General features: G+C 37.4%; 2 protein-coding genes across 4 annotated transcripts; both read right to left on the bottom strand.

Moving 5' to 3' along the window:
- Positions 1–521: 521 nt before the first annotated feature.
- On the bottom strand, positions 522–12,687 carry slc37a3 (solute carrier family 37 member 3). 2 transcript variants are annotated; one of them, XM_053509053.1, is made up of 15 exons: positions 12,627–12,687; positions 11,211–11,286; positions 10,304–10,418; positions 9,774–9,866; positions 9,051–9,134; positions 8,783–8,928; positions 8,167–8,263; positions 7,236–7,320; positions 6,478–6,686; positions 5,623–5,764; positions 5,066–5,167; positions 4,910–4,957; positions 3,273–3,424; positions 3,005–3,070; positions 522–2,895 (listed from the first exon to the last, which is right to left on the bottom strand). In XM_053509053.1, exons 2-15 carry the CDS (start codon positions 11,282–11,284, stop codon positions 2,812–2,814), a joined length of 1,497 nt encoding a protein of 498 aa, XP_053365028.1. In that variant the 5' UTR covers positions 11,285–11,286; positions 12,627–12,687; the 3' UTR covers positions 522–2,811. The 2 variants fall into 2 exon arrangements, with proteins under 2 accessions (XP_053365028.1, XP_053365027.1); XM_053509052.1 differs by having other exon boundaries at positions 11,211–11,384; positions 12,627–12,684.
- A 1,375-nt stretch (positions 12,688–14,062) lies between these two features.
- LOC128533984 (zinc finger protein ZFP2-like) lies at positions 14,063–23,230 on the bottom strand. Of its 2 annotated transcripts, none has more exons than XM_053508233.1 (9): positions 23,126–23,230; positions 20,898–21,097; positions 20,377–20,469; positions 19,988–20,083; positions 19,779–19,889; positions 18,073–18,193; positions 15,662–16,166; positions 15,520–15,569; positions 14,063–15,203 (listed from the first exon to the last, which is right to left on the bottom strand). In XM_053508233.1, the coding sequence occupies exons 1-9, from the start codon at positions 23,127–23,129 to the stop codon at positions 14,164–14,166; spliced, it is 2,220 nt and encodes a 739-aa protein (XP_053364208.1). In that variant the 5' UTR covers positions 23,130–23,230; the 3' UTR covers positions 14,063–14,163. The 2 variants fall into 2 exon arrangements, with proteins under 2 accessions (XP_053364208.1, XP_053364209.1); XM_053508234.1 differs by having other exon boundaries at positions 20,401–20,469.
- Positions 23,231–23,306: the final 76 nt, after the last annotated feature.

The following is a 23,306-nucleotide window of genomic DNA, read 5'->3' as shown; positions in this document are numbered from 1 at the left end:
ATGCTCACAAAAACCACAATAAATAATATGCTGAACTTAAAAATTCATCAGCCGACACTGTATAGTATTATTTTTTTGATAAATGTCAGTCATTCAAAACATTCAAGAATTGACTTGGGTGTGTTTAACTACTTTTTATATTTACATTTCTATATATTATATAAATTTTATATTATAACTACATAATAATTATGATAATAGTTTCAGTGGGAGTGCATGTTCTAGCAGGAACTACAAGAGAAAGAAGAATTTAGAAAGAAGAAAATGTGTAAACTTTTTATTGTTTAAATTTAAATTTACTTATTTTCCAATTTCCTTATCTTCTTGTAGTTTATACCTTTTAAGGGTATAAAAATATTTTTACCCATCTATCATCCATAATTCTATACGACTATAGACCTTTTGTGGGTTTGGTCTAATAATCACTCATTTGGACTACAAACTTAAAATTATTTTTAATCTAATGTAAACAATGATTTGACATTTATAGTGATATGAAAAAATTATATCAGGACAATACATTTATCTGCAAGTTTTTACTGTATATACAAAGTGTTTGCATGAGTTCAAAAGCATTCTTTATCTAAAACAGGATAGGCATAGAAAAGGAAAAAAGCATGATTACATCTAGCAAACTATACAAATGTTTAGGCATTTCATTCTGAAGTGCAATGTGAAACATTCATAATAAATAAAAGCTTTCACATTAAAAAAGAAAACAGTAAAATGCATTTCATCAATACAAGAGTAACACCAGTTTTCCATGAGATTTACAAAATCACACCTGCACTGTGTGATAGTGTTTCCATTTTTGTTACATTAAATAGGAACAGATCTGAGGGCATGCACTAAAAAAAAAAAGGTGCAGTAAAAAGTTAGGTTCCGTGATAAGCACGTTGTGTTTAACATCATCCTGTATTTAACAGTTTAAGATGTTCACATGAACAAGTAAGCATACATCTGAATAGTTTGGTTGTAAGATAGCAGACAGAATATCACGTAACATGTACTATACACTTCACCTAAACAAAAGGTTTGCAAAAATGTGATTAGATTTTAAAAACTTTAAAACTTTAAAACCTAAAAAACAAATATTGATCACTGTAAACATCAGTGTGTAACATAACATTATGCTAAATATTTGCTTCACAGAATTAAATATTAATTTAGTCATCTTTAGGAAAGAAATGAAAAGAAACCACCATGGAACTAGCTCTGATAGAATTTTGTTGGTGATTATTAATATCAGATGGAATGTAGTGTACCAGGTAGATTTTTTTTTTTAAATATCTCCCAAATGGGTTTGGACAAACAAAAACTATCCATGTCAGTGTCACATCTGTGTTGAGAGTGTCCACCACCCAAATAACACCTGAGCACCAGAGGTCCTGTTCGACCGGTAGGTGCAAATTGTGCTGTAGTGACATATCGGCTACAATCTGTAATCTGACTTATATTATAGGTTTAACCTATACAATGGCTATTTAGTGGCAATTTAATTTATCAACTGCCTATTGAATATAACCCTCTAGGTGACTTATGAAGCAAATAAATGAGTGGTCAAAACTGAACAAAACATACATTTACAAAGTAAATTTTTTTAACATTACACTTTTTTCATTAAATAAAAATACAACTAAAAGAAAACTGTTTTGGATAAATGTCACAGGTATCAAATTCCAGGAACCAAAAAAAAAAAAATACTTGAACAATATTCAAAAGGCAACAAAGTAAAATACGGAATGATTGACTAATTTAGCAACTCTACAGAAAGTATATCTAAAGATGGCCTGCCCATACAGCAGCCAAAAAATCTCTTATCTTTAAAAATAAGATTTATATTGTGTTTCAAAAGCAAATCATAATTCAACATTACCAAATGATCTGTCTTCGCACCTCTTTATTTCACTTTGTATTTGTTAAGCAAATATTGCATATGCTAAATAAATGTCTATAGGCCAAGTTCTTTGTATTTTTAGAGAAATTATCTTCAAGGCAAAAAAGCTGAAATTTCTTTAAGATCAAACTACAGGCTGAAATAAAGGCACTTTAAAAATATGCTCTAAAGGTTCCTTATTTGTTGGCTGTTTTATGTCGGTCCAATTTCACACCTCACCGTTGTATTAGAAATGCATACATGAACGGCAAGCGTCACATGATGTTTAAAATATTAGTGCTAGAGCCATAACTTAAAAATGGAATATAAATAAACAGAAATCACTGGATTAAATAGTTAGAAGTGATTTCATTTCTGGTAGTGTTTTTATTTCTAGTTATGTTGGGTTCCTTTTCATACCTTAAACTGGTTAGAAGCCCTGGCTAGAACCTATGAGATAACAAAACAGATACCTACACAGTAATAACTTATTACAGAAGAATTTACACAGTTCAACTTAGTGTTCTTCACTGTGAGGCTAGGGTGCCACGAGTAGGGCTGGTAATCACTGATTTACATGGTTTAAAAAACTATAAGGATTGCATTACATGTGCAGTTTGACATGCATTGGTCTACATTTGGTCTACATTAAGCATGTGTGTACATAATACATGCTCAAGTCTAGTCAGATTTTATGATTGTCCAGATGATATTTCACCATTGCCAGCTGATGTCGTTGACATTATATTAATATTCATACCAGTGACATTGATGAACTCTAGCACTAATTATTTAAAACAATATCATTATTGTAAATAAAAAGCAGCTTTAAAAACAACTGAGAAGAAAGTCAGAAATCTAGTGTCTTGACTGACATACTCTCCACCGTTTTCACGTTAACTCCGAAGACACAGGAGACAAACAGAGCTGCGTTCTCACAGCTGGTGTGTCCTTGCTCTGCACATGGAGCGTATCTCATTAAAAATAAGAGGTATTATGAATACAATGCTGAATCCCGTCTATAATGAGGAAATACAAGAAAAACATAAAATAAGCAGCAAAAAAATGACAAGTTTAGAGTTCAGCAGGCAGATAATAAGAGCATTATTTTTGTAAGAGATAGCTTACCATGAGTATAAAGAAATAGAAGACCCACATCCACCCTAGTTTGCTCTCGATGAGTGATACCAGGTACTAAAAGAAAGATCAGGAAATCAGATGATAATCTCAGATTGGCTATTTTGTGAAAGCTATTTGTTCTTCAAATTAATTAAAGTAAATATTTAAAAATAAGAATTGCCTAATTGTAAAATGCCTACGTTGTCTTAAAATTTGTTGAGACAATCCACTAAAATGGTCTAAGCTAAGAAAGTTGCAGTTTAATTTTAAGTCCCACCTGCCCTCCAGCAGCCCCAATGCTGCCAGTTCCATCTACTATGCCTGTGACAGTGGCCAAAGCCTCCTGACTGCCCTGCAGAGCTTCCTGCCGACCCAGGTCTGCTGAAATTGCTGAGCTTATCATGTTAGACGGACCACCTATGAAGAAACCTAAAGGGAAGATACATCAACAAGGAACAGCTGTGGTTACAAATAATTCTCCCTAATATTATGTCTATCCATTAGACCTATAATTTAATTATTAACTTAGCATAAATACAAAACAAGCCATAAATCGAGTCAAAGCATATGTCTATATGTGGTGGTCTGGGTAAACTCTTTAATTTATCAATATTTGACATAGTTTTTCTAATGAAATTATCTCTTTTGCATGTGTTGCCACAGTATTTTTTTTCTAAAGGGTGGTTACCCAGGTTTTACTTGAAAGGTGCCCCTAAAAGGTGCCCCTTATTTACAACCTACAGAAACCTTTGGAAAAACCTTATAGCCATATATAAAATTTCTCTCCCTGTTTTTCTTTATACATTTACACATGATATACATGCATATTTGATGATAATATAATGACATTTTCATACTCAGTATCTGATCAGAAACAACTGATTAGACTTTTTCGCTACAGTATGTACAGTGCAGTGTCAAAATTTGTGTGTGTGTATACAGTATATATATATATATATATATATATATATATATATATATATATATATATAACATTATGTAGTAGCAATAGGACAATACTCCATCCATCCATCTAGGAACTCTGTAGTCCAACTACGGCCTATGAAGGCCAATGGCAACCATTGGAGTCCAGTGGTGACCATTGTATTTATTCCTATTTTGTACAAATGTGGTAGAACCTCAGGTCAACACTCAAACATGCATTTGCACACTACGGACAATTTAGGAACGGCAATTAGCCTAATCTGAAAGTCTTTGGACTGTGGGAGGAAACCAGAGTACCCATAGGAAACCCACCAAGCATGGCGAGAACATGCAAACTCCATAACTAAATGCTAACCCAGGACCTGGAGGTGCAAGGTGACAGTGCTAACCATCATACCATAAAACAATATTGGATATTTTAAAACTATAAAATAACACACAAGGATTTAGTTAATTAAGTAATAACAACAGGAGTCAATTGTTATTTTAAGACACGAAGGTCAGCTGTTACAGTATGTACTGTTATGATGAAACTGGCTCTCAAAGATCTTGCCAGGAAAGCAAGACCAAAAGTTACCTCTGCTGCAGAGGAAAAGTTCATTTAGAGTTACCAGCCCTAAAAAATCACCAATTAACAAACAGCACCTCAGATTAGAGCCATTATAAAGGCTTTACGCAGCATAAGTAGTTGTCACGTCTCAATATCAACTGTTCAAAGTAGATTATTGCATACTTTGGATGCCTTCAGCGAAAAAATCAGGAAAGACGACTAGAGAATTAGAAACCTTGTACAAACTTTTGACTCATAGTGTATATGATCAACTGTGAGAAACAGTTTAACAAGCACAGATGTAGACCTCTTTCTGAAGGCTGGTTGCATTTCTTGATTTTATTGTGTGTTAAGATAAATATGTGCTTATATGAGAAACGCATCAAAATAATTTATTGAGCACTATACAAATCTATTACCTGTAGTTGCTAAAAGCACTCCATTCACAATCTGGTCATTTGGAGATTCTAAATAAGAAAACAAATGGATTGGGGAATATGTTACAACAGTAACAGAATATCTATATTTTTATATACATGTTTTTGAAATGTGTGTATTCTCCAGTCTAGACTTACGACTGTATCCCACTAGAGCTCCCATAGCTATCAGCAAACTTATGCACAGCACAGGAGCTCTTTTGCCTAGGAAATCAGATATTAGACCCTGCACTGTTCCTCCTGAAAAAAGACACATTTGTACAACATCATTAAAAAAGCTGTAAAGTGCATAAATATATTCATTACAGTTGTACTTTTTTCATGGTGACTTTTTAAATACACCATCATCAGTTTTTTCTGTATATCATTTGAGATCAGAAACCCAAATTAAGTTATTAAATATCGATGCACTATATAAAGTTCTTTAGCTGGGCATTCGCTTATTTTTGAGGTGGAAATTTTAATAACTTCATGAGTATCTTATCCTAAGGTATTTATTGCTATGGATAACTGTTTTGACAAGTGTTTGACCGGTGTCTCCCAGGTGTAAGTACATACTATAATGAACAGGATTTCTGTGCTTTCTCAGCACAGGGTAATTCAATGTCAAAATTAATATGTGTGGTATGCAGTCATTTGCAGCAAATAAACTGGACAGTATAATCCTTTCAAAGCCTATCCACACTGTTACGTACCAACGATACCGCCTACGTCATACCACACAGACAGTCGGTCGGCTTCTGCCTCCTTCCAGCCAAAGTTGTTGCTCAGATAAAATGGCAGCCAAAAGAAGAAGGAGTAGTTTACCAGTTTCAGACAAGCGTAGGCAAGAGAGTACTGCCAGAGAACAGAAAAAGAGGAATAAACACAATTATCTCAGGCAGGGGCGCAGTAATGGATTAAACTTGATTAAACTCTTCAAAAAGTTTCAGTTCAATTCTACAGTTTAGTCATTTCTCTCTTGAAACTGTCAACTGTCAGTATAGTTTATCTTTACTCTTCTGAAACTGTATACTGTAATTATTCTGGTGCCACTCAGAAGAGGGTGGCTTCCTTTTGATTCTGGTTCCTCTCACGGTTTCTTTCTCATGTCACGTCGGTAAGTTTGTTCTTGCTACTAAAGCTAGGTCATTAAGTATCTAAACCTAAATCGAGATCTCTGGAAAGCTGCTTCGCGACAAGGTTTAATGTTAAAAGATTTAACATATACATTTAAACAGAATTAAAAAAGATTAAAATCACAAGTTAATTACATGTATAATCATCATTTGAACCAATGTAAATGTGCATTCTGGAGCTGCAAAGAAATGCATGTATGCAGCAATGACACTAATTATACCTACATAAGTAGCTAAAACACATCAATGCACTGTTTGTTCACTCTCTCAATAACCTTTTTATATGTTGTCACTACTGAAGTTTGAGGAGTTCCCAGAAAGAATAAAAAAAAAAATGTGATATCCATAAAGTTGACTACGTGTTAAGAAGAATAGATGTAAATGAAAGCTCACGAAAACTGAAAAACAAGCAAAATTTTTTATTTGACCCACAGGTATGACTCCTGGTAGACAGAAGGCCTTGAAGAAGCCAGTGGCTTTGGTTTGGGGCTCAGGTTCATCATCCTGCTTTTGTACGGAGTAGTATCCTCCGTCAAACACGACTTCATCCTCATCCTCTTCATTGTCGCTCATTAGTGGTCGGTGACTGTCTGTGTCTCTCTCCACGGTTGTTAGTCCTGTTACAGGGCCTTCGCACAGGCCTGAGGAAAAAAAAGAAAAGAAAAGATAATCACACACAAGCACTCGAAAAAAAAATACAGTCCATAAAACATAACACACTCGGCTAGAGATAACAGCCAGTGCTTACTCATATAAAGCAATTACTAAAAGTCATTTGGACCTTTTAAGTTTCAAAGGCTCAGTGTCAAACTGTGACCACAAATGTGTTTTATCCCCCGAAGCATGTTTAATGTGAAGTTTGGGTTAGGGTTAGGAACATTTCCCTCTTTGGTTTGCCAACATACAGGGGAAGCATATTGAGTTACAACTCCATAAACTGGATGCCTAAATAAACAAAAACTGCTTGTTTGTCTTGGCTGACGTCTACGGCATCCCATTAGTAAAAGAAAGGTCTTAAGTGGTGAAGTATTCTTAGCAAAACTGTTAATAGTTTCATATTACAGCATATACGAACATATACAAATAACAGTATAACAAACGGTTTCATACTTATAACTATTGTACATGTGGTGGAATCTTTAAAGTATGTAGACAGGAAGTAAAAAAGACAGCCTCTTTCTGAAACTCACCCACTTCCTTTGGGGAGGTGAGCAGACCAAAGAACACGACTATGCCACCTGCAAACTGCACCACTGACGTCACCAGGAAAGCGTACTGACAACAAAGAAACACATTTTTATTTCTTTCCATTTCAAAAGTAATTTCCTAGAACAATCTAAGATTTGTAGCTAAAGTAGGCTTGTAACTAAAGTAAAAATTCTGGAGAAGATTATTACATAAAGACATGTAGAAGCCACATTAATGGGAACACCTATACCCTTGCCTAATTATGTAAATTATCCAGTCAGTCAATCATGTGGCAACAGCAAAATACATAGAAATATAAAAACTCTTAACAGCTAAAGATCAAATGTTTTCTGGCCATTTTATCTAAATTTTCAGCAATCGGATTTTAGCGAGTCTGTGCCTCCTATTGCCTCAGTTTCCTGTTCTTGCCTAAGTCTTGTGCCTTCTTGTCAATAAAAAAAACAGTCTAGTTATCATTAACAAGGCCTCTTAACTTGGATGTAAAAACAAATTACCCCAGATTTTCCTCATTCAGATGTTTGATTTTATAAGGAATGATTTGCTACATAATTGGCTTATTGCATGAATGGGCAGGTGTACAGGTCTACTTAAGGTGTAAGATGCCCACATACGTGGTATTTCCTTCATAAAAGAAATCAAAGGGGGGGGGGAAAGCCTAATTGGTTCAAGTTTCCAGAAAGGAAGTCAAGTTACTCATACAATCAATCTATACCACCGGGGTGAGCAGAAAAGCATCTCAGCCTGAACAAATTTAATGCTATGGTGGATGAGCAACAAGAGCAGAAGGGCACATTGGGTTTCACTTCTTTTTTGCAAAGAACAGGAATCTGAGAAAATAGACTTATCCAAACTCAAAAGAATATGGGGGGATCATCTTGACTGTGAGAGTGACATGTGCCAAAATTTACTAACCTCATAGCCATATTTTAGAACACTGGAAGCCAAAAATGCTCCTAGAATATTCCCCACTGATGCACACGCACTCCACAAGCCGAATATAAAGCCCCGGCTAAAAACAGGTACATGAACACACGCACACACACAAACAAACATGTCAGACAATAAAATAAATGATCTGTCATGAACAGTTAGGAGGTGGCAGAAGGCGAAGCTTCTTTATTTTGTGTTTCTCTAGACACAAGTTAATGGCTAGTCAGAGAATAGCTAGAGAATGTTATAGGTGTAGACAGGAAAGATCACCAGGAACAACTAAAAAGCACATTGTAAAGCATGTTATGGTGTACTAATAATTTCACATTAAGTTCACATTACTATTAAGACAAAACGCCACACTAGAATTCTCAATTATATAATTTATATTATATATTAATTTAATATATATAATATTATATAAAATATTATATTTATAATATTATATGTTAATTCAATGTCTTATGACAAGTAAACTTTTTGTCTTTCAGAGGGTTTGGTGCTACATTAAGCTTGTTTTTGTTGTCTATAATGTGACGTGTTCATGTGAATATGTGTATAAATTAGCAATAAATATATTTTTTAAACTGACACACACCCAGATTTGCCAAACCAGTTTCCCATGACGGCAACCACACAGGGCCAAACTGCAGACTGCAGCAGGCCGTTTAGCACCCACAGACTGCAGTAGAAATACATGTTGTAAAAGTGCAGCCATTCTGTCAAAGTCCCAAAAAGAAACTCCTATGGAGAGAAAATATACACACACATAAAGTGAGAGTGAGTGTGTGTTTCATTGGACTTCATAATGCCTTCTGTTCATAATGTACAAGTTTTAGAAAAACAAAAAGAACGCATCATCATACCGCCACAGCCGAGCCACACAGCCCAAAGGAGAGAACATAACGAAGGTTCAGACGGTCACCTATGACGCCACTAATGTACAAACCCTGTTGGAGAAAAATTACACAATTTTTAAACCCAAACAATTTTGCCAGCTTTACACATTTGTAAACTGCAAAACAACAGTGTAGGCAGAGAGCATGGTTAAAGTGAGTTTATAAACCAGCATGCTTCTTTATCTCTTATATTACTTGGTTTGTAATTAATTGGTTTGTAAGACACAACAGAATACATTACACCTGTGTCAATATAGTGCTGGGTTTAATGTTGAATTTAAGTAGCAGTAAGTAAGGGACAATAACTAATCTGGGGGTGATAACTCATCTGCTAAAATATTGTTTATAGCTCTTACAGTATATAATAAACATACATATTTGAAAAATTGCTTTTCCACAAAAGGAATCAAACACTTTGCTGTTATTGGAAAACAATCAACCATAGTTGATTGTTTTCCAATAAGAGCATGCTATTGTACGTAATGTTTAACTGCTTACTGACTTGAGGAAGCGGGAAAACTTAACTGCCCATAAAATGCCATTAGCTGTGCAGGTATACAGTATAGTGCACTTCCTCTGAAACCGTATTTGTACAAATTGAAGCTTTGACGCTAATTGAGGCTAATTAAGCTAACTTAAATTAAAGATAAACCCAATGTTCTCCCAATTACCTCTTTAAAGGTTACTCACCACAGCGTAAGAGAAGAGAAATATGGTATCCAGGGCACCCAAAAAGAGTGTGGCCTCCTCAGCATCTGCAAACAGCCGATTCTCTTCCCATGTCTGTTTGCACAAAATAACAAAACTTTATCACACAATTCATTTGTACTTTATGGTATATGTACACATGCACCCTGCATGTCAAGGCCACAGTTATCAAACCCTTGTTTTCACATCGGCTTAGAAACAAAAAAAGAAAAAGGACAAATGGGGGAAAAAAATTAAGAATCCATGCTGCATGCATAAAAGTAGTCAGCTAACAGTGGTTCAAATAAATTATCTTACTTTATCTTATCTCTTTCTTGTGAAGGTTGTTTTATTTGTTGACAAGTCACAGGCACAAGTCCTGATAATAAGGTCATTTAAGGCACTAGACTGACTGACTGACTGACTGGCTGTTAAAAAAAAGCTATTAGTACAAGTATTTATAGCGCATAAAGAACCAAGCCTAGTTCTAAGGCGGCCACGTGGCGGGACAAGGGGCCGCAGTGTGTGCCTACCTCTCTGGGGGAAAAAGCAGGAGAGCTGCCATTCTGCACTGAAGGGGTCCACTGTGCAGAGATGCTTACTTTCACATTGCTGAAAGTCTTACGTGAAGCATGCAGCAAGACATAGCTGTGTGAGAGAAGGACAACGACAAGGACAGATTCCAAAGACAGAATCCATCATGTTAATCATACAAACATATTAATATAACATTAAAAAAACACATGTATGAATAGAAGGCAAGCGCCAGGAAAGATGTTGGGTTTATCCTATGATGCTCAGACAATATTTGAGGCAGTTAATTTAAACAACCAGTTCTAATAAATAAATGAATTAATTAAATAATTAAATAATTAAATAATTAATTATTAAGCATGGGCTCTAGGCCTCCTGCATCTCTGTACAAGATAGGTGGTATACGGTAGAAGGTGAATAAAATAATGTACGAACATTGAAGAATTCTGAACCATCCTATAACCGCCAGCAAATGCATTTGGGAAAATGTAGTCATAGAAAAGAAAATTATGGGTGTAACTTGGGTGTTCTTTATTTCCTATAAGTGCAGATGATAATAAAAAAATAATTAAAAACATACAAGGTGTTTGTTGTACCTGAAGTTATTTCTAGTTCATTAATTTAAAACATAGTTGCAGTTTGCTTTTCAAACATATTTTTCGAGCAGCTGGATATTGCTCAGACAGTTGTTTTTTTTATTATTATTATAATTATTATTATTATTATTATTATTAAGTAATTAATTAGAGTTTAAATTTGTGATCCAGTGTTAGTACTGTACATTCCTAAATGGTGATTGGGTTGTAAGAGACATTTGAGACATCGATATACAGTGTGTTTCGAATGTCAAAATCAGCTAGAAGCAATCGAGAGCATTAACAAAGCAATGGAGAGCATTCAGCCTACCTAAAGAAGGTGAGGAGGAAGGCGACCAGATGATGGTGGGTGTAGCGTGACAGGAAGGCGCAGCAGGGAAGCATCGCTGGTGGAGGTAGAGTGGGAAAAGAGGAAGCAGGAGGGAAAGGAAGAGTTCAGTAGAGGGAGGATTACGCTGCCTCTCCAGCAACGAATCATCTGGAGCTACAGACAGACAGGATTTATACAGGACTCAAATGTAACAGAGAAACCACAAGAACTCTCAAAGTCTGTGTATTTGTATGTGTGTGTATATGTGCGTATTGTAATTAATTTTAACAGAAACTAATGTTTTGCTGAAGAATATGTAAAAAGTATCTTAAGTAGTGAAATAAAACTTATTTTGAATGTATTTGTCAACACTGTCACACAATAAGTTACCACCATCAGTTGACATTTGATGGTGTTGGCAAATTTTCACATTATACTAGATAACTTCTGAAATGTATGTGGGAGCCAGTTTGTTTTTTTGTAATTTGCTAGATGCATATTTAATGTGCTTTAAATTAATTATTTTTTACTAAATATTACACCAAATTTAAGACTGATGGTGTTGACAGCTTATGGTTGTGACCACACTTTATCACATAAAATCAAAATCATTTTAAGTGTGAATGAAAAAACTATTTTGTTATGCTACGTTGATTCAGCTTATAAAATTGATTATAATTAAAATATGAATCATTTCTGAATTTTACAGAATAACACACTTATGTGCTGAACATGTTTTGTCAAAGTTCTCATAAATGTCTGATATGCTGTATATGCGCTACGTCTGTATACGTGTGTGTGTGTGTGTGTGTACACAAACGTACATATATTTATCTAAAGGCTTACAGGCACGAGCCAATAGACAGCCATTACGTATAGAGAATAATTCTCATGTGAAACAACAAATGTGTTTTCTACACGGATAGTGTACTTTAATACACGCTATTTCAGTATTTGACTATAATAATTACATTTATACCAATGTTAATAAAGCAAACTACATACTATCTGCTTGCATAGCTATCTAACAGTCGTTATTTTCCCCTACCCGAAAAGCAACAACTCCCGCCTCCTTTGTTACGATTGGCTAGTAGTAAATCAGTCGCGCGCGTGTGTTGACTATCAGCCAATCGCAACCAAGCTGCACAGCACTCCCAGCTAATCATAACACAGGAGGCGGGGTTTATAAGAATACGGATGGGAAAAGAAAATTTGCCGGCCAACCCAGCTGACTGAAACGGCTAGCTCGGCTAGCAGCAGATTTAGCTTCCTGGTCATATGATTTAAAACATGCCGTCATCAGACACTAATTCGTGTATCTTAGTATTAGTCTGTGCTTACAGGACGGTCATGCATTCATTACCCAACCCCCGTTTATCGAGTCAGTAAGGCATTAGGCTATAAACGAGTAGTTACCTGTATTTCTCTGTGCGACGGACTACGTCCCAGCTGTTGATGAACGAAAGGTGTCCGGAAGTGACGTCGCTGGGCAACAGTCTCCGCTCCTGCGACAGTCATGTTAATGTGCTTGCACAGTAAACACACTGCTGAGCCAAAAACAGTGCCATCATGTCAGATAGGTCAAATTATTGTCCTTTATCAAGTACTGAAAACAATTATGGAGATAAAAAAGATTACTGAAATTGGTTTAAGAGCTGTCTAACACATTATTAAAACCTGTAAGGACTGAGCTTAATGTAAGAAATGTGATTAGAAAATATCATGAATGGAGATCACTTAAATTCTTAGCAAAGATGCATGGTAAAACACAGACAGCACTTACATGATTGGGACAGAATAGTTGTGAGGTCATAAGAAAACTACCTTTTAGTGAGACTATCAGGGACTTAAATTTGCTAGCGAGCATAAAGATTGGACTTTGGAGAAATTAACCAAAGGTCATGTGGTCTGATGAGTCCAGATTAATCCTAGTGATGGGTGCATCGTGGTATAAAGGGAAGCGCACAATGCATAGTGTCCACCATACAAGCCTCAGGAGGCAGTGTTATGATCACATCAATGAAGTTTTTTCTTCAGCTATGGAACAGGGCATTTTTCAGGATTCAAGTTGTGAAAGTGTGGTTCTGGGAGCATAAGGAAGATTTTTCACACCACCACATCGTGCACCATAATCAAAGCTAAAGGCGGTCAGGTCAATGAACCTTTGGAGTGTGCAACCCACAGACAGTGTTATATTTTTTTTATTATTTTCACATCTGGACAACTATAAAAGAGAAGCCATCATGAAGCTAAAAAAAATGAACGTGAAATATTAGAGACATGATTGATGATTTCAGTGCTAATTTGTTGGCTGATGCTATATTTTTGTTATTCTCATGAGCCGTGTCACACTGAAGACACAGCAGGACATTTCAAACTAATTTGCAATAGTGCTTATCAGGAGGAGCCTATTCAGCCAGCTTAAACATAAAGAAAAGAAAGTCTTGCAGTTGAATCTGAAACAGTTATGGCAGAGACTTGAAATTCAATGAAAAGTGTAAGTTGGATAATGGTGATATTAGCATGAAGTTTAAAGATGCAGTGCAGTGTACACAAATGAGAAGGTGTGAGACCTGGGAGCTGGACTGATTTAAGGGCTAAAGCTCTGACACATCAAATTGGTAAATGTAAAAGGTTTTGACTCGAATGATGACCTGATGAAGTGCTGGGACCTTTTGGCTGCAAAATTACACCAATATATTCTACAAATATTTGCAGAAATTCTGATGCTACGAGGATCTATAAAGTACACAACCCACAAGGACATTCAAGGAACCACTTGTAAAAGAGAGAATCAGTTAAACACCACAGATTTTTCTTTACCCACCAGAACACAAGAATGAGCAGAACCGTTCTAAATAAATAACAGGATTTATTGCTATAAAGCAGGTTCAAAATTACACAATAATCCTGGAGCCTTCAGACTCCACAGCTATGAGTTATTTGTAGACATTTACAGATCCTTTGAAACAGTATGGCTTTGGTCACCACTGTGGCTCTGCATGTGTCTCTTCAGATGGCTACGGCGAATAAAGCTCTTTGAGCAAACAGGGCAAGGAAACGGTTTCAAGTCTGTGTGACTGTACATATGTTCACTCCAGCAGTTACGCCTCGAAAAGGTCTTGCCGCAGATTTCGCATGAGAAAGGTCGCACCCCTGTGTGTGACCTCATGTGTATCGTGCGATGACTCGACACAATGAATCCTCTTCCGCACACGTCGCACTGATAAGGTTTCTCTCCAGTGTGGCAGCGACGGTGAACCTGCAGACGCCCGGCCGAGCTAAATGCCTTTCCGCACTCTATGCACGTATAAGGTTTCTCTCCTGTGTGTATCCTTGTGTGGATGTTAAGGTTCCCAGCTGTGTGGAAGCACTTCCCGCAGTAAGAGCAGCAGTATGGCCGCTCTTTTGAATGAGATTTCATGTGGGACTTAAGCTGCGGCTTGCTGAAGAACTTTTTGCCACAGTTCAAGCAGACGTGAGGCTTTTCTCCCGTGTGGTTCGAAATGTGAGCCAACAAGTTGCTCAGGTTAGCAAAACACCTCCCGCAGTGGTCACACTGGTGAGGTCGGAACTCTGGATGGGTTTTTAAGTGGTTTCGCAGCTCGATTAGAGTAAACGTCTTACCACAAAACTTACACTCTCCTGGAGATAGTTTCAGAGGAGGTGCCACTTTCTCAGGGGTCGGCAAGCTCTCGCTCACCACGTGGTTATGGGTTTTGGAATGGGACACTAGAGCTTGCAGGCTTGCACATTCCTCACCGCAGTCAGTACACCTCTGCGGCTTTTCTTCTTTGTGTTCTGTGCGATGTTTCGTCCATGCTTTCATAGACTCAAAACTCTCGTCACAGTTGGGACAGGAATACTTTCTGTGTCTTTTGCGCTGATGCACAGAAGTCTGAAAATGTGTTTTAACACATTTGTAGCTGCCCTTCTTAGCACGCTGTTCCGTGTGGGCTCTTGGCCACCTTCTCTGCAAGGTTCTAGTATTTTCTAGTGGGTGAAGGAAAACATCATGACAGAACAGTGAGTGGACATTAAAACAAATGACAGATGTTCAACATGTTATCTATACATTACATCTGGACCATGTGCGTGACTACTACAAAATCTCTTTACTCTAAACACACTTAAAATGTTTACCCAATAATCCCCCCCCAACCCCCCATTCCATTCCTCTTCCCCCTCTCTCTCTCTGGCTGGAGCTTGCATTACTTGTCAACTCCACGCTTTTGCTGAAGCCGGCCACATTGGTCGGTCCCCTGACAACGGCCCCTTAGTAATTGCATCTATGCTACATTTTACATACCTGAAACATTTGAATTCAGGGAAGACGATGCATCTGAAACAGGAACAACTCTGTAACAGATATGACAAAAATAACGTTACTTACATACGTCAGACAAAACGTCCAAACGTCCTCATAAAAGCAAATATTTAACTCCACTCACTTAAGTGGAACTGGTTCATTGCTCGTACAGCGTTCGAGTAAAACAGAGGGCAGGCTGATCTGTTTAATTGCAGGTAACAGATGCTTTGGAACGATCACTTTAAGCATCTGTCCACTGTTCCCCTCAGATCCAGTGGGTGATTCCTCAGCACCTCCTCCAGATGTTTCATCTCCACTTTCTATTTGAGAGGTTTTCATCGTCTCCTCCCTGGTCTCATTAAAACTTTTCTCATTTGAGTCAGCTTCTCCTTGTGTCTTTTTTGCAAGTGATTCTGGCTCATCCAATGCAGGCTCACTAGGAGACTGATCTGAGGTGACAATCGCAGGGGCTAAAACATGTATCTTACTGTCGTGCATCAGATCCGGATATGTCTGGGAGGATGTGTCCATGCTGACAGTTGGTTCAGATCGATCATCAGAATTAAGTTCACTTGGGATGACCCCATTAGTAAAAGAGGTGAGAGACAAAGCTGAGATAATTCTTTCCTCTACGACAGATGGGAGTCCTGACAAAAGAAATAAGCAGAGAAATTATTACATTACATTCTTGTACTAAACTTTAACTGTAATTAACATAGGAGGTCTTCCATCAAAGCTAGTGCAACACACAAGCTGATCAGACAACTAATTTCAACATTGTCTATTGAATTATTTTGCTTATGTCTAGTTAGTCAAGCTTTACAGAGTTTACAGATTTACAGAGATAACTTCTAATCAGCAGAGATGGGTAATAACGAGTTACACTTACTCCATTAAATTTACTTAAATAACTTTTTAAAAATAATGTACTTCTAAGTAGTTTTACCGCACCAAAATTTTTACTTTTACTTGAGTAGATTTGTGAAGAAGAAACTCTACTCTTACTCCGCTACATTCAACTACACTCGACTCGTTACTTTTCTAACCATTTATTCAACACTTTAGATATTCTTTGTTTTTGCCAGAGAAATGCAGCCGGTGAAGCTACCACGTGACTGTGTTTCACCAATCAGATGTAGCAACAATAATCACATGACTCCAATCAGCATGGGGGGAGGGTTGTCTTCAGCAATGGTAAACAGTGAAGCAAACATGTCACAGTTAGTTTAGCTGTCTTAACATATATAATTAGCAGTTACTAACATTGGTAAAGTGAGACCTCTTGTACATGTTCTAATGTTATTTTTTGCTGAGTCATTTAAATATGACAACTGATTATACAGTACTGCATATATTTCCACTTCTCAATCTTACATATGTTACCTACAGTAGGGATTTATTTCAAAAGATTTATATGAAGAAAAATTAGCGGTTAGGAAATTTTATTCCTTAATTTGCTTTTTTATAAAGATATTTAGTTCTGTTAATTTATTTTATTATATTTATTTTATTTGTTTTATTACATTTATTTCATTTATTTTATTATTTGAAAATGTCACAATATTTTATCATTTTGTCTGACTGCTTACATAATTTCTGAAAACTAAATTGGACATTATGATGAAACAGTTACTCGAGTATACAGTACTTGAGTATCTTTTCTCCGAATACTTTTTTACTCTTACTTGGGTAATATTTTGGATGACTGCTTTTTACTTCTACTTGAGTAATATTATTTTGAAGTACAGCTATCCTTACTTGAGTACATTTTTTGGCTACTCTCCCCACCTCTGCTAATCACAACCATGCAGTGTACACCAACAAGAAACAAACTACTAGCAACACGAGTAACCTATCAATCTGAAGTAAGATTTGGTCTTGCTTTCCTTGGATGTTCTTCATGTGAGCCATTTTCATTATAGTGCTTGATGGGTTTTGCAAATGCACTTAACAATACTGTTCTTGCAAGAACTATTCCAGAACAGCTCAACTTAGTGTCTTAAAACAACTGAATGTTGTTAGTTAAGTTACTTAATTACCTTATGCCATATGTGCTATTTATTTATTTTAAAAATCCAGTATTATTTAAGAATGTATATGTGCTATTTATTTATTTTAAAAATCCAGTATTATTTAAGAATGTAAAAAATAAATTAAAACTTGTGTCCAAACTTTTGACTGGTATGTACAATCAAATAGGGAAAATTTGATTATTCTAAAAGTCAGTATGGACACTTTTTTTTTTTACTTTCTTTCCTTCTTTCTTTGTTTTTTAACACCATGCCAGCTTCTATGGCTATATTCATGGCGAAATGAGCATTTTTGTTATTCAAAAACTAGATAAGATGTTTAAAATTTATTTTTTTCTAAGAATTTTTGGATTTACTTGTTTAAAAACTTTTTTCAAAGTGTCAACAGTGTAAAACAAGTTCCTTTAAGGAGTAAGAGAGTTACAGTCAAATAAAATATGTTTGATGGACAACTTGGTTCTGCATGGACACTTTTTTATTTCCCTCAACAGTAGCTATGTCCATGTTTTTAAAAATACTTTACCATTTTTCTCTAAGGTTCCATGATGGTCACTTTGTAGGAGGGGAAGCAGGTGGGTGGGATCGCAGCTCATCTCTACTATATCCTCCCAGGTTATGGGTTCAGTCTCTAGCCACTGAGCTGCCTGAGAAACAAACGAACAAAGAAATTCAGAAACACTACAATTTCAGAAACATAATGATTTTTTTTTTTATTAATCAGAATACTAGAATGATGTATAAACTAACAATTAACAACAAAACGTGTATAAATATATACAGAAATATTTGTATAACTTTCTAAAGATGCCACAAAAAAGCCCAATAAAATAAAATGTCATCAGTTCAGTATATATATATTTTTGAATTGTGCTTAACCAGACATTGCATCTGATTGAGGATGATACATGTAATTAAAAATATTTTAGTTCAGGAAAGTCTAAAGTGGTGGGCAAAGGTGTTAAGACAATATATGCCATGTATTGTAGTTTGGCCTGTGCACGAAACAATAATTAGTTCTCACCCCTCTTTACAGAAGGGATGTGCTATTTAGAATTAGCTAGTTTAGTTAATGCATGGAACAAATACTGTACATTGCAGTACTTTTACTTTATGAAGCCGATGACTACCTCTGCACGAAAATGGTTTAAACTCAGGAATTCTCAAATGAATTGCTCTGGCAAATTTCTGTACATGACTTCAGGAAGCAGTCAAGCAGGCATGGATTGTACAAGTGACACCACAGTACTGCAGACATATTTTTGACTTTGTATGAATAAAGGATTTCATAATACATATTTTATGACTACTTCTGGCCACCACTGTATGCTTTTCAGAACTTTATATATAGGAGCACAGTGACATGTTTTTTTTTTTTTCAACTCTATGCAAATCTGGCATGTCGTAAAGTAACAAATCCAAACAGCTGGCTCAAATGTCTCCTATGTTGCATGCAGCTAATAAAATCAATAAAATCTGTATAGTTCAGATCGATACACTGATCAGTCATAAAACGACCTGCCGAATATGGTGTAGATCCCACTTGTGCTGCAAAAATAGCTCTGATCTGTCAAGGCATGGATTGTGCAAAACCTCTAAAGACGTGCTGTGGTATCTGATGCCAAGACATCAATCTTGCAGCAATCCATTTAAGTCCTGTAAGTTGTGAGGTGGGACTTCCATGGAGCAAACTTGTTCATCCAGCACATCCCACAGGCGCTCAACATCTGGAGGTTGAATGAACGGCTTTAACTTTTTGTGATGTTCCTTTAACCACTTCTGAACAATTATTGCAGCATTTCTGAGTGCATTGTCCTGCTGGAGGGAATACCATTGCCATAATGTGCCGTACAGTGTCAAAATATGTTTACTTTTGTGTCAAAATAACATCCACATGAATCCCAGGACCCAATATTTCCAAGCAGGACATTATTAGAGCATCAGACTGCCCCCTGTAACTTGTCTTCTTCCCACAGTGCTTCCTAAAGAGACATAGATCCTTGTGCTTGGCATTTTTCCTGCTTAAAACACATTAAATTTGAGCCTGTTTAATATCTTGCTAGTTTAATTATATCAATGTTATTCATGTCACCTGTCAGTGGTTTTAATGTCATTGCTTATGGGTTTGTAAAGAAAAAAAACTCTTAGACTCTTATATGATGTTTCTGCCATGAAAAGTTCTCATCCAAGAAACAAAAATAAATCGTTAACTTAAAAGTTACCACAGACTACCTGTTTGAAATTGGGTACAGGCAGAAACTGTTCCAGTCTGGAAAGAAAATGGCCGACAAGGACCTGCAGGGCTTTGTCGAATTCAGGACCGTATTCATGTGGGAACACCTCCTGGAGAAATGAGAATAAAACATGACACCAAGCGAGTTAGCATATTGGTCTCTAAAGGTTTATCTCATCTTCGGTAACATTTCTCAGAAATGTCTTACCCGAAAAAAACGCTCTTTTTTAGCTGGGTCCTCAAGAAGGCTTATGACGAGCTTTAACAATCTGCCCTGTAACGATTCTACCTCCAAACCAGTGCTCTTTAAAAAAAAATTTAAAGAAATAAGATTTGCTTGTTAATGTTAATTACTGCTTACATTGATAAATCATGATAAATTAGCACATGAATAAAATTAATATTTTTATTTGTAAACCACCACCCCAAAATGGAAAATTCTTAAGGGATCAATTCAAATAGACTAAATAAGAAAATGTGAAAGCACACTTACTGCTAAAAAGCTAAAACTGAAAAATTACAAAATGCAGAAGAAAGCAGCCTAGTGAAACAGTACATTCTCTCTTAGTAAGTCTAATTATCACTGATCATTCTCACCTTAAACATACTGAAAGACTCAACTGTTTGAAGATGTGCCCTGACAGTCTGTAGGTCGGTTGGTAACTCATCTTTGCACATTTCAAGAATCATCTGTGTGGAAAAGGGGAAAAAGATATACAAGATATTTAGCAGCCTAGTGCCATATACAAATGAAGAATTAATTTGTAAGTCTGACCATGGGTACATGTCAATTCATTGAAATGCCTGCTTCAAAAAAATTAAGTAAAAATGCAAGCAAAGGAAACAAAGAGAGGACATTTTAAAAACAAACACATGGACAGGGTGAGATGTTCTTGCTCACTAAATCATCATTTTAAACCAACTTTAGAGAACTGATTTAATAAAGTATTATATGGTGCTAGAACAGTAAATACTACTGCTTTGGCACAAGTTGTGTGCTTTTAATCAAAAAGATCCGTAACTCATTTCCTGCCTTAAAGGAAGTTACGGGCTAAAGGAAGCAGGATTAAGAATTCTAAAAGGCATTAGAGTTTTGGGAAACACATGATGAATGTTACCTTTGCTCTCAGACCCGTAATGAGCACACTTCTCTGTCTTTCGCTTATAATCTCAGGGACCATTCTTGTTATGAGGAGGATGTATTCTTCAAGCTTGTCAAAATATTCCAGATTCTGCTGCTGGATGACTCGCCACATGAAGGCAGACATGAGTCGCAGAGGTGGCACCAGCAGCCGTACAGAGGACAGTGAGAGCAAACCTACAACATACATTTACATTAAAGCAAATGGCTTCAAATTTTTATGATAAGACCTAGTAAAGACAGTGGTGTGTGTGAAGGGATATTGCCATGCAAAGTGCAAAGCTATGTAAACTGCTGCAAGAGTGTTTATGGCCTAACAGAGACAAAGCAATATAGTGAAATTTAAATATGTCTCAAAAGAAGTGTGAATACTGAATTTTAGTTTAACAGACCAGTTAGTATGGTTTGGTTAGAATTGTCCTTGACTAATGCTTTTAGGAAAGTTTTGACATTTACAGGACTGGTTCCAGACAGTCAGCTTGACTAACGCTGCTGGTCGACTGGTTCCAGCTAGACCAGCCTAAGGCCAGGTCGACAAGCCAAACACCAGGTCGACAAGCCAAACACCAGCCTAAGGCCAGGTCGACAAGCCAAACACCAGCCTAGGGCCAGGTCGACAAGCCAAACTCCAGCCTAAGGCCAGGTCGACAAGCCAAACTCCAGCCTAGGGCCAGGTCGACAAGCCAAACTCCAGCCTAGGGCCAGGTCGACAAGCCAAACACCAGCCTAGGGCCAGGTCGACAAGCCAAACACCAGCCTAGGGCCAGGTCGACAAGCCAAACACCAGCCTAGGGCCAGGTCGACAAGCCAAACACCAGCCTAAAGCCAGGTCGACAAGCCAAACTCCAGCCTAGGGCCAGGTCGACAAGCCAAACACCAGCCTAGGGCCAGGTCGACAAGCCAAACACCAGCCTAGGGCCAGGTCGACAAGCCAAACACCAGCCTAGGGCCAGGTCGACAAGCCAAACACCAGCCTAGGGCCAGGTCGACAAGCCAAACACCAGCCTAGGGCCAGGTCGACAAGCCAAACACCAGCCTAAGACCAGGTCGACAAGCCAAACTCCAGCCTAGGGCCAGGTCGACAAGCCAAACTCCAGCCTAAGGCCAGGTCGACAAGCCAAACACCAGCCTAAAGCCAGGTCGACAAGCCAAACACCAGCCTAAGACCAGGTCGACAAGCCAAACTCCAGCCTAGGGCCAGGTCGACAAGCCAAACTCCAGCCTAGGGCCAGGTCGACAAGCCAAACTCCAGCCTAAAGCCAGGTCGACAAGCCAAACTCCAGCCTAAGACCAGGTCGACAAGCCAAACACCAGCCTAAGGCCAAGTAGAGAAAACAAACTAGACAAGCCAAACACCAGCCTAAAGCCAGGTCGACAAGCCAAACTCCAGCCTAGGGCCAGGTCGACAAGCCAAACACCAGCCTAGGGCCAGGTCGACAAGCCAAACACCAGCCTAAGGCCAGGTCGACAAGCCAAACACCAGCCTAGGGCCAAGTAGAGAAAACAAACTAGACAAGCCAAACACCAGATAGTTCAGCCAAACACTGGCCAAACACTGACAGACCAGCCAAGTACCAGCCAAACACCACATTGACCAGACAAACACCAACCCAACGCAATACAGACCAGCCAAACACCAGCTAACCACAAGCTAGTCCAGCCAAACACCCACAAACACCAGCCAAACATCAGAAATACCAGCCCAACACCAACTACTCCAGCCCAACGACATTTAGACAAGCCTAACACCATTCATGTACAGCCTAAAACCACTCACACCAGGAAATATTTACACACAGAGTAATAAAGTTTAAAGTATAAGGTTAGTTACAATTCTGCAGCTTTGGATTCATTAATCTTAGCTATTTGTTTTTTGCCATTTTATTACACTAAACGAAATTCATGTCCGTTAGACTTTCATTGCCAAAGTGCGCTGTCGTAAAGGATCTGTGTGTGATCAGTATAACCAGGGTTAATAAGTCTTTTTTCTTATCAACAAACACTACGAAGCCACTCATTTATATATTTAAAACACTATCATGTGTGAATAATATATCTAAACGCTAGCCAAACTTCTCTGTTGTTGTTGTTGTTGTGCTAGCTAACCAGACGGTAAAGAAATAACCTGGAGTTTATTTCATATTTACGCGACGCAGACGGAATAACTAAAGCATAACGATAAGTGCAGTGTGTGTCCGTGCATACCCATGGTGTTCTTATAGGTGTGTAAAGCTGCTGCCTAAACTTTAATTACTGTAAGATTTAGCGCTTAACTACGCCTTCGGGTGCGTTTCCTTTTCCCCACCGCATGTCACTAAAACTAGCTTAAGTCTACATTACCGCCACCTAGTGATCTGGAGACGAACGCGAGCACGCGCTCCTTCTT

Source organism: Clarias gariepinus, chromosome 12, assembly GCF_024256425.1.
Source record: "Clarias gariepinus isolate MV-2021 ecotype Netherlands chromosome 12, CGAR_prim_01v2, whole genome shotgun sequence".
NCBI classification, from domain to species: Eukaryota; Metazoa; Chordata; class Actinopteri; order Siluriformes; family Clariidae; genus Clarias; species Clarias gariepinus.
Note: the sequence above shows the minus strand (reverse complement) of the source record. Positions and strands in the feature narration are given on the sequence as shown.